This window comes from Galeopterus variegatus, unplaced genomic scaffold (genome assembly GCF_000696425.1).
Source record: "Galeopterus variegatus unplaced genomic scaffold, G_variegatus-3.0.2 Scaffold7356, whole genome shotgun sequence".
Lineage (NCBI taxonomy): Eukaryota > Metazoa > Chordata > Mammalia > Dermoptera > Cynocephalidae > Galeopterus > Galeopterus variegatus.
In genome coordinates this window covers 26,162-38,561 of record NW_007733467.1, presented here as the reverse complement: position 1 = coordinate 38,561, position 12,400 = coordinate 26,162, and the positions used below count along the sequence as shown (strand labels likewise).

The following is a 12,400-nucleotide window of genomic DNA, read 5'->3' as shown; positions in this document are numbered from 1 at the left end:
AGAAAAATAATATTTCCATTTATGCTGATCAATGCTCAAAAGTTCTCAATAAAATCATGTGCAGTGTTAGATCCTTCGATCACTGAAGAAAGATAGTCTGGGATCTAAGTTTAAAATGTGCTAAAATAAATTTCTATTCTTTAAAATAGCAAATCAAGTTGAATGGATGGGATTGATGTTATGGAGGTCACCACCAGTAGGAAATAGAGATCCTTCCCTTGGAATTTCCTGAGAAGCCACATATTGACCTGGGCAATAAGAGTGGGGCATTATCTTCCTGTTTCAACCTCTGTTGCTGGTGGATACCCCTGAGAGGTTTGACTTATCTACACATCAGGGCAGTAGTGACCTGTGGGACTCAAAGTTCCCACTACAGTGAAGAAAGTTATGCATCACCTGAGAGCTGTTTCAGGTAAAGGTGGATCATGTCCATACAGAAATATCCAACACAATTGCTGCTAACATTTATCTTGGCCTGGGGGACATGAAAGGGAACAACAAAAATCCAGCCCAGTGTGTCCTTATATTTCTCTCTTCATAGTTGGTTCCACACAGTTCACCTCAGTCCACTCTGCCACAAATGCCAAGACTGACTCCTCTTTGTCTCTGTCCATAGGTGCCATCTTAGCCTGAAAGACATGAGTCAGTTACAATCCCTGGTAGAGAACCTCTCTTTATCAGCTGCTGCACAGTCATAAGTATCCCCTTTAAGAAGAAAACAAACATAGACTCAGATTATATAGAACCCCTTCTGTGCCCTAGTGGAAGGATTGTGAAGGCATAAATAAAACTTTGCATTTAGTCACCACAAATGTGCTGAAAACAATTAATCCTACTTCTACACTCTTATTCCCAGACGCCTGTGTTGAAGCTATTGGGCCCAAGGCTCCTGTACAGCCCATCGTATAGGACCATATGCTGGGAGCTAGATTACAGGGAAATGCCTATGATGGAATTAATTTAGAGCTCACAGTTTCTTCTGGAAGACGATGTCATAAAACATCCTCAGTCACATCAATTTGGTTTTATTTTAAGACACTTCAATTGGCCCTTCCATTGTTCTGTTGGTCTTCCTGCTTCTGGAAAAATCTAAATGATGGATCAAAACTTTAGCCTCTGTGTGTGTTCCCATGGTGTCACATCCTATGACTCAACAACAACTAGAGTCCTTGGTCTTAGACAACATCCTACAGGATCTCATATCAGATCCAGACATTCAGCATCAAGGACATTGGTTATGGGAAAGGACTTTGGCAAGAAAAGCAAATCCGCATACTGGATAAGACTAACTACCATAAACAAATATGAAGCTAAAACTGTAGGTGAAGGGCACATGGTATTCTTTGTCTTATTTCTGCAATATTCATATAAGCCTAAAGTTACTTCAAAATGCATTTAAAAATTAAGAAAAATATGAATGAACAGGTAAATAATGCAAATAAAAAATTAGATGAGAAAATTCTGATAGGGACAACTTTCTGGATCTCCTGTGTGAATGTGACATGAAGCAATCAACTTATTACCAAGAGGATTATGGGCATTCCCATGTTGACGGATGGTGTCGTATTTATCACTATCATCTCAGGCACTCAGTGGGAGGAGCTAGACCAGTCGTGGAGGGAGCATCCCCACACTTCATTTTCCATGCTCACGAAAGCCTGATATAAACAGAGAATGCACAAAGGTTGGTACAGAAATATTGATAGTAATATAAAATCAATGATCTCATTCCCTGGACCGACTGACTTAGCAGAACATGTTTTCCTGTCATGGAGGTGCTGATTACTCTCACATGTCAATGCATTCTGTTGGACTTTAATATCATAATGGCCCTGAAAATTTTCGTCATAGATTGTTAGAAAATTCCCCGAGAAATTATAACATTGATTTTGAGGAAAATGTGGAAAAAATATCTGGATGTGATGGTGTTTCCAAATATAAATGCCAGAAAATAACTAAGTAAACAGATTACTTGAAGAAGATAAGTGTCCAGGGAGGATTAAAGCTACAAACGCTTCAAAGGGGTTGTGTAGACGGAGACCAAAGAAGAACCATCAGATTTGTCATCTCAGAATGTTAATTCTATCAGTGAGAGCACAGAGTGGAATTGCTGGTGTAGACAAAAATTAGAGCAAGTCCAAGAGAGAATGCAACATGTTATACCTGAAGACATGTGGGATCCTCACACTTTCAGTTTCTGTGTGAGGACCCAGAGGTACAGTCCTCCTAAATGGAGGGGTTTTTAAAGACTAATAAAAAGCGTGTGCTGTTAATACAATCACTGAGGATATGCCCACATATAGGACTGCATAAGTGACAGTGGCCCGCAGGGGTTACTCTGGACCACACAGGCCATGTGGTCATTCTGACTTACTCAGAATCTTTTCCATCCACCACAGAATGGGATGGGGAAGCTCAAGTTTAAGGTCAGTGTTTTACTCTATGAAGAAAAGAGGAACAAGAAGACACAGACATTGAAAAAACCTTCCAAAATTCACAATGTACTTGTTCATCACAAATTTGTCAGGATAGGACTTAGATTTAACATTTGCACTTTTTTGGGTTTAGCAATTTGCCTGTGCAATAAATGTAATTGGTAATTTGAGAGACTGTCAGTGAGTGTGTATATAATGTCAGAAAGGCATTATTTTAAAACAGGTGTTAAAAATCACACTCACTTTAAAAAGTCCCATTTTAATATATGTGCTACAATACCATCTATTCAATAAAAGAAGACAATAATGTATCTACTTTTCTGTAAAAACAGTTTTTTGATTCAATAAGTTATATGACATTTTCCAGAAGGGTTTGCTTTGTCAAATGAATATAAAACTTTAACTGGCTCGTGTAGAAAGTGGGAATCTTGTCTGTTCTACGTAATGCTTGGGTGGGGCATGCCTGGCATATAGCAGAGTCTCAAACTCATATTATTATTATTATGGAGGAAAATAGTGCAGTTCAGATGTAATAATGATTTATTGCCTCATGTATGATAGTCTTTGTTTAAGTTGTTATAATTTACATAAAGTAATCACAACTTGTGTTCCATGAAATGTATCTACTCAAAAAAGTCTTTAAGTCACTGCTTCTTTGTTTTTAACTTCCCCTGCCACATGTGAAGAAAAGTAAATAAAATCCAGAAGAAAAGAAGCATGCTTGGTTTAAATACACATTCTCTGCCCTTTGTCCAATTAGTTAAATAGAATGCTTAGATCCTTTGCATTTGCTATATATATATATATATATACATATATATATATATATATATATATATTTTTTGTCTTTTTCTGTGTCCGGCAACAGATCACAACCCTCAGTGTCACCCCCGTACCAGACCGGGACCAGCAACGGGATCGCAGCCCTCGGTGCTGCCCCCCGCCCCTCGCTCAGCCAGTGAGCGGGAACCTGTCTGTATGTGGGATCCGAACCCTCGGTGGGAGCGCTGCCGCTCTTCCCAAGTGGCGCACTATAGCAGTGCGCCACCGGGCCGGCCCCATGCATTTACTATATTTTATTTGTTTCTACAAAAGCCTTTCAGAGCTTTAGATTAGTCTTTTATTCCTACCTCACCTCTGTTCCATAACATTGGAATGCACAGATATTTGATTTCATATATCTCTGGTCACTAGAGACAAAGGTTATATTGAGGGTAACATGGACACCCAAAGCATCACTGTGAAACCATACCATCTCATAGATTTGCCTACTAGTGTGTCCTGCAGGTGGTGGAGCCATCTGTACCTTATATGGTATAAGGTACATGAGTTGTTCTAGGTGTTGTGAGGTCATTAGCCACCTGCGCCTCCAACTTGATGCAGATTTGACCTGCAGTACTGCCTGAATTACATGGTTCTGCATGTGAAGGACACAAGGGCTCAGCAGCACAGTGAGGAAGCTGCAGGTGACATACTTCAGGTGACCTATGCAGCATGTCCATGGATGGGCTGACACATAGGATGGACTTTAGGAGACAATGTGAGGTTTGATGTATGACAATCAAATCTATTCGAGACCATGAGGGGAAGAGGTAGTCTGTCTGAGTGAAGGTGTCCATGGAGGGACAAAAGTTTCTTCTCTGAGGCCAAAGAGTGTGAGCTTGGGACACGGTGACTGGACTATACAGCTGTTTTCGATGAGTGAAATTAGCTCCAAAAATGAGATAATGAGATGAGGAGAATCTTCTGGATGATCTGTTTGTTGAGAATGAAACATTAGTTATAGGAATTCAGGAAGAAAATGACCCTAGTGAATCTTTTTTTGTAATAGTTAATGGATATATATATATATATATACATATAATTGGTTATGAATATTCATGAGATGCAGAGCTGATTGTCAGCCCTCGTGCCCAAGATGTGAAGTCCAGGTTCGTGCTGGCAGCATGCCCATTGCCACATCTCATCTACATATAGACCACATCAGTTTATCCTTCATTACCCCATGAGGGCGTGAGGAATTAAACACACAAATAACAAGACATAAAACGTCTCAGGGGACAGCTGAGAACTTGGAGAGTGGATAATTCCGCTGAACCCAAAAGGAAGCACAGGCCCCTCTGCACCTGCCCATTGGAATCAGCCCTGAACTTGGTGGGTCCTGAGCATCCCCTGGTGGTCCTGTTTGTCCCTATAGGGAAGTTCATTTCTGGGCTCCCACAGACGTCCCCTCACTGTGTCTCTTGCACAGAAATACACAGAAGTGTCCAAGGACTTCAGGCTGCTCAACTGCACGTGGGCGATGCTGGTGGAGTTGTCATTGGAGAGTGTGACATGGCCTTGGAAGGATGGGCCATATGGCATACCCGATTCACCAGGATCAATCGTCCCCACCCAGTCGAGGCCTTAAAATGGTGTATGACTTAATTTTAAATTTCATCAGTGTTTATGTTGGAAAATATACCAAAGAAACTAGCAAATGGGAGGGGAAGACTGGCTGAAGTGACCACCCTTTCTATTTATTAACAGGGAGTGGCAGTTTTTCATAAAATGTACTGCATGTACATGTGTGATAACTTTACATGATATTAATCATAGTTGTGCATGAAACTCACATATGTTGTGTGTGTCATTCTCCCATTAAAATATCATGTGCATGGGTGTGATATTTATTTATAATGAAAAATTTGTGATATGTAAACCTAAAGAAGTTTACATCTACATACATTATAATCCAGTTTTAATAAATGATGACACAGAGACTTTTGAAAGCATCAAGAGTAATGTGACATCTCACATACAAGGGAACATGGACAAGACTATGAGCAGATTTAACAGAAGAAGCCATATAGGCCATGCAAGAGGGGAGTGAATATAGTTAAAGGGCTGAAAGAGAAACACTGCAAACCAAGAATACTATCCTAAACTGTTTCACAGGAAAAAAAAGAAGATACTTTTCCAGATCAACTAAAGCTGAGGGCGTTTATCACCAGTAAATGTGCCATACAGGTAAAGCTAAAGAGATGCCTTTGAGATGAAACAAAAGGAATGTAAATATCCAAGTGTAAGAATTTATTGAAAATAGAAACTTACTGGTTAATATGAGTATATTAAAATAGTAAAACCCCAATATTGTAATAGAGGTACATAAATCATTTAAACTCTGTTATAAAATTAAATAAATTATTAAGAATACATGCAAGTATGATAATTTGTTAACAGATGCATAATTTAAACAGAAGTACAATGTGGCATCACTAACATAAAGTACAGAATAAAAGTGAAGAGTTATTGTATGAGGATACTTTAAAATATTTGGGGAAATATATAATTAAAAGATGATACAAATGTTTCCATTAATTTGTTGAAGCACTTTTGTGTGAGTGAATTTAAGTTGCTGTCAGCTTAAAACTGACTGATAAAAATATAAAATCATTTACATAAAGCTCGCAGAAATGATAAAATATAGAAAAAATTATAGTTGATACTCAGTAGGTGAGGAGAAATGAAAGAAATAGTAAAATTCAAAAAAAAAAAAAACAAGTCAAAAAGATAAATACTAGGAGAGAGAAATCGGAACAAAGTACAAAGAGAAAAACAATTGACAACATAGTAAGTCCTTACCAATCAATAATTTATTTAAGTGCAAATCAATTATATTTCCAATCAAAGTATATAATTTCACAGAGGCTAAATAAAAAATAAATAAATACACCACCAACCATGTCCTGTCTACAAGAAACTAATCTTGGCCTTAAGAACACACATAGGAAAAGGTTAATGTATGAAGAAAGATATTCCATGAAAATGGTGATCACAAGAGAGCAGAGAGGTGCACTTCCATGAGACATAATAGACTTTAGCCCCAAATTGTAAGAAGAGACACAGATCACTGCATAATAACAAAAGAATCAATACATCAGGAAGGCATAGCAATAAGAAATGCACATGCACCCAACAACAGCACACCTAGATATGAGTATATTACATAAATATTAACAAATCAGAACAGATAAACTTCAAGAAATATGAAAGTGAGAGACTTCAGAGTCCACTGACAGCAATAGACAGATTATTCAGACAGAAAATCAATTTAGAAGAAGTGCAAATGAAGAAAACCACAGACAAAATTTTCCTAACAGACGCACTGAACACTTCATCCAACAGCAACACAATATGCAATTTTAAGTCCACCTGGTACATTCTCCAGAATAGTCATGTTAAGTGAGAAATCAAATCTTAACAAACAAAAGACGATTGAAATCATTTCAAGAATTTTCTCCAACCACAGTGATATGAAAGTAAACATGGACACATAAGAAATACATAATTTCCTCCAACATTTAGAATTTTTTTAAAAGGTGGCTGAGCAGCCAATGAGTCAATGAAAAAATTAAGCAGAGGAAAATCAACATGAAACATAATACACCATCTTTAAGAGACTCAAGGAAATAAGTACGCTGTTGTTTGAGATGGCACCAAAGCTGTCAGAACACATGTCCTGGCTCAGGGGAGAGGAGGGAGGGAAGAAATGGCCAAGGCTGGATCCCAACCTCATTCCTCATAGAGTCAGGGGGGAGCAGGAGTCTGTGCAGGGAGAAGCTTGCAGGCCAGAGCTATGGGGTCCACACCGCGAGGCAGTTGTCCAGGACCCGTAGCAGAAGGTGCCATCATGGGGAATGCAGTGGCCATGCACAGAGAATGGTGGTGTGGCAAAGGGGTGACATGGGAATAGACCCAGGGCAGACAGGAAGGAGGAAGGGCGTGTCCTCAGGCAGCAGGTTCAGAAACAAGCTTGTGCAAGCCTCGTGCCTGGACCTCCATCAATATATGATGATACGTGTGAGTGGTTTCCCATCCTGATAAAGATGTCAGATTTTCAAAGTGAGGAAGAAGAGGAGGGGTGCTCCCAGGAGAGGAGGCCCTGCACTGTGACATTCACCCTCCTACCCTCACTCTTCCCTGCCCATCAGCACACCTGCAGCACCAGGGTCTCCTCCGTCTCTAGGGAGTGCCACACTCCATTCTTAGAACCCAAAGCAGCTCTGCTGACATGTGGGTTTACACCTGTCATGAACCAGGTTTTTCCAAACAGGTTCTCCATCTGCATCTCCTCCATGTATTCACTAGGCTTTAAGATATGTAAATAAATCGATGGCACTAACAATTTTTCACACACACACAAATTCTTCACCAATATGTTACGAGAACTTTTCCTGTATTGGAAGGACGTTCCTTAGTTTCAACACCAGAGCAATGGACAGAGACATGCAATTATTGGTTTACACACTGCTCCAGACTCCACATGGAAATGTCTTCACACACACAGTGTAGTAACAGTAAAGAACTCACTGTTATGTGTGATGTTTTTTTCCTAAATAAATCCAGCAAATTCTGAGGTTAGATTGGAACAAGTAAATCATAGAACTTCTCTTTAATTAAATGTAAAACTAAATGAGGTAAGAACAACGTGTCAGTAAAGGGGATTCAATTGTTACATGCGCTTTTGATGATGGTGAGTTGCACAATGGAGATGAGATATAGAAAATGAACTGATTTTCTAATTCTGAGCCCTAAGTTAGACCTGAATAGCATTCACCAGAATCTTTCCTACCCATGAAAGTGTTGTGACTGTATTACTGCATGAGGGAACTCTGCAGGCTCTGAGGTGTGCAGACCAGCTCCTGCCCCAGATCCCACAGTCAGGTAAGTGTCTAGTCTTCCGATGGGGGGAGAAGGGAGAGTGTGGATAAGACACAGGCACATTCCACCCAAGACCTCTGCACCAGGAATGGAGCCAGTGTATGTGGGGAAGAGCGTCTTTACTCAGTGTTTAACAATTCCTCAGGAGAAATGCAACTCTGTGCCTGGACACTGCATAGAATTAAAGAATAATGCGTTTGGGTTAAATGTGGAAATTCCACTTGTTTGCAGACTTCATATTTGTGTCTATTTGTCATCTAGTAGATAAAATAAAACCATATTTTCCATATAAAACTCTACAAACTGTGAGGTTTTCCTGAGGATGCACATTCTACACCTACACCTGTAGGGATCACAATGCACCTGGATGAGGCACTGGGCTCTCCTCTCTGGACTCACCACATGGTGCATGCTGAGGACACGTGTCCTGTGGTTCACTGTCAAGTCGTGACTGAGCTCCATGGTGATGTGAAGGCAAGGCCTCTCTGGGTATGTTGGGTCCTCTGATGGGCAGCTCTGGCTGCAGGATGGTTCAATAAACTTGCTGCAGTTCCTTTGACAGAACAGAAATTTAGCAAATTCCACCCAATCTTCCCTCCCTCTTTACTTTACTCAGAGTCAGACTTGTATCGTGGACTGATATATTCCCAAACTCTTAGCCGGGACCTCTGCTTTTGATCTCAAAAGGGTGCATGTCTTTCTTGAAAAAGACATGGAAGTGTAATCCAGTCTTGCGATTTGCTTATTAAAATACCCAAACTAACAATTAGTTTAAGAGTTGTTAGTAATATGGACTTTGGTCTATTGGCAAATAAAAAATATAAAATAAGCATTGCCTTAGTAAGTTTTGTATGTGGATAAACCACGGTCTCAAGGTATTCAATTAAATCTAATCTAGGTGTTGTTCTGATGGTGCTTTATATTTTGATTGAACCTGCCATCAGCTTGTTGAGATGGAGGAAGATTATCCTAGAAACCTTGTTTGGCTTGTTCCAATCAGAACAGAACCAAAGAAGGTGAAATTCTATGGTGCAAACAACTATAGCTCTTCACAAGTGTTCCAACAGGTCCTTCCTGAAGGTTGTCCCTATAGACCTCGGTCATGTCGATCCAGCCACCACAAGTGCCATCACCTACAGCTCACATCACATCAAGTTTTTCCATCAGAAACTTTTCTGAAAATCGCACGTGAGGGAGGGGATGTCATGAAAGTTTGAGCAGCACAAGGTCGGTTGTACATCAGTATCCCATTCTGAGCAATCCCCAATTATCCCATTGTCTACTAGTGTTCATTTGCATTCCCCAGGTGGCTGCTTGTAGAGAGGACAGCAGGAAGGTCCTGTACAATAATGGGCAAGAAAGTCTCATCAGTCTTTCCCAGGTGTCTGCAGGAGGCACAGCTGGAGCCACACCTGAGCTCCAGGTAAAGGAACTCAGTCCTGGATTTTTGACCACAGAGACCAAATCCTGCATTTCCAGGGAGCAGAAAAAGCAAAGGGAAAGAGGGAACAACAACTACAGAAAAAATAATTGAATACGATCAAAAGAACATCAGGTCACTGCTGTGTCTATGCTGCATAATTTAGTGTCAGGAGAATGGTTAGAAGTGAGACCCATAAAATTTAATACGTTACTGATCAGGGACTAGACTCTCTCTTGACTTTATTCAGAATCCCAACACGCTGCTCTAATCAGACAGTCTCCTGGGGTCTTTGCACTGAGTCTGATTGGAAAAGCCTCATCGAGTTCCACTGTGTTTCCTCGGGACACTGATCCTGGTAATCCAACAAAGAGAGTGTTTTACATCTGGTGTGTGTGAGAATGATTTCTCCTGGTTCAACAGAACTTTCTTATTTCGGAGACATCAGAGCAAGGAACAGAATCATACACTAACAGAGGTCCCCTGGGTAAACTGTCATATGGAAAGGCAGCGCCAGAAGATGACAAGAAACCAGACATTAACCTCCACCTGCACCTGCTCCTGGGCTGACCCAGTCTTCAGTGTGTCCTCAGCGCCCCCTGGTGGTCCCTGCAGTAGGTCTGTGTCTGAGCTCATGTTGACTTCTCAATGTGTCTCACACAGTAATTCAGGGTCGTGTCCTTGGCAGTCATGGAGCTCAGAAGCAGTAAGAATTGGTTCTTGCCCCTGAGCGGTGATGGAGATGTGGCCCTGAGACAAGGGGACATAGTTTGTCCTCCATGATGATCTGCTGTAGTGACCATGCCCAAGCCATTGAAGCCCCTTCCGCAGAGGGTGGCAGATCCAGCTCCAACCACCACCACTGGTGATGGAGTAACCAGAGACGGTGCAGGTGAGGGAGAGGGTCTGTGAGGGCTTCACCAGTCCTGGGCCCGACTCCTGTTGCTGCACCTGGGACAGGACACCTGGAAAAAGAGGGAAAATCCCCGTGAGTATCACACAGCACACTGGTCCTATCACCACATTTATGAAGGCCTTGATGCTCACACTGGGAAGCTGTCAGCAGACAAAGAAATGGGTATAATATTCATCTTCTTCAGAGAGAGAATAACATCTTTCTCAGAGAAGCTGTGCTCACCCCAGTTAGGATGACTAATATCCAAAAGACTCTGAATGATAAATGCTGGCGAGTTTGCGGAGAAAAAGGAACTCTCCTACACTGTTGGTGGGACTGCAAAATGGTGCAGCCTCTAGGGAAAATGGAATGGAGGTTCCTCAAACAATTGCATATAGATCTACCATATGACCCAGCTATCCCACTGCTGGGAATATACCGAGAGAAATGGAAATCATCAAGTCGAAGGAATACCTGATCCCCAATGTTCATCGCAGCACTCTTTACAATAGCCAAGAGTTGGAACCAGCCTAAATGTCCATCATCAGATGAGTGGATACAGAAAATGTGGTACATCTACACAATGGAATACTACCCCGCTATAAAAAAGAATGAAATACTGCCATTTGCAACAACATGGATGGATCTAGAGATAATTATTTTAAGTGAAACAAGTCAGGCATGGAAAGAGAAAAATCACATGTTCTCACTTTTTGGTGGGAGCTAAAAATAAGTAAATAAACACACAAATAAACTGGGTAAGGGAAGGAAGAAGACACACCAATTACAATTCCTTGAAGTTGATATGACAGGTGAACAGAAAGGATATTGTTGGGAGGGAGGGGGGAGAGGGAGGAGGAAGGGAGGTTTTGGTGATGAGCCACAATAATCAACCACATGTTATATTGACAAAATAAAATTAAATTTGGAGGAAAGAAATAAAATAAAAATAAAATAACACTCATAAATTTGATGAAAGTTGTTAAATGTGCTCTTTTCAAGACGTATAACGCCAGAGTACCTAAGACTGTGTATATATACATAAGTGTATGTATGAGTATAAATACATATATTTGAAACTAAAATGAACACAATAATGAAAGACGACACGGTTGAGGATATGTTAAGGAGTTTTGGGGAAGGAAGAGGAAACCACAGATTCTAACTAAAAATCATTCCCTGCGCCGCTCTGCCCCTGCTCTTGTGACTGAACCTTGAACTTGGTGAGTCCTGACCGCCCCGTGGTGGTCCCGTGCGTCCCTGTAGGGAGGTTTGTGTCTGGGCTCACGCTGACTTCCTCACACTGTGTCTCTCGCACAGTAATACACGGCCGTATCCTCCGTCTTCAGGCTGCTGATCTGTAGATACGCTGTGCTGACAGAGGTGTCCATGGAGAAGACAAATCGTCCTGTGAATCCCTCAGCGTATGTTGGCTTTCCAGTGTCTGTGTTAATCCAGCCCATCCACTGAAGGCCCTTTCCTGGTTCCTGTCACACCCAGGTCATGCCATAGCTGGTAAAGGTGTATCCAGAAGCCTTGCAGGAGACCTTCACAGACTCTCCACGCTTCTTCACCGCAGCCCCAGACTGCACCAGCTGGACCTGGGAGTGGACACTTGTGGAGAAGACACAGGGAAGATGGGGACCCTGCAGTGGCCTCAGCAACCTCCTCAGCCCCGGAGGACAGGGGCTCCTTACCTGAGGCAGCTGCCAGCAGAAAGAGGAGCCTCCAGCCCCACTCCATGCTGAGTGGAATTAGGACTCGTTGGTTCTGTGTGACCACTGGGACAGTGCCTGTGATGAATTTGTTGAGGGTGAACCTGAGCTTTGTACTTTGTGGGGCCCAGAGATTTGCATATGTGTCCGGCTCCTTAACAACCCCAGGTCCAGGTCAGGTATGAATAACCCGATGTCCTAGAGGACCCTGCACCTGGGTGACTGAGCTTCC

At 41.6% G+C, this 12,400-nt stretch overlaps 1 pseudogene and 1 gene segment (V, D, J or C); both read right to left on the bottom strand.

Moving 5' to 3' along the window:
• Positions 1-4,574: 4,574 nt before the first annotated feature.
• LOC103607354 lies at positions 4,575-11,496 on the bottom strand. The segment is given in 3 exon segments: positions 4,575-4,795; positions 10,338-10,523; positions 11,475-11,496. Coding segments are annotated over 3 exon segments (429 nt in total).
• Positions 11,497-11,751: 255 nt separating this feature from the next.
• Positions 11,752-12,196, bottom strand: LOC103607353 (annotated as a pseudogene).
• Positions 12,197-12,400: the final 204 nt, after the last annotated feature.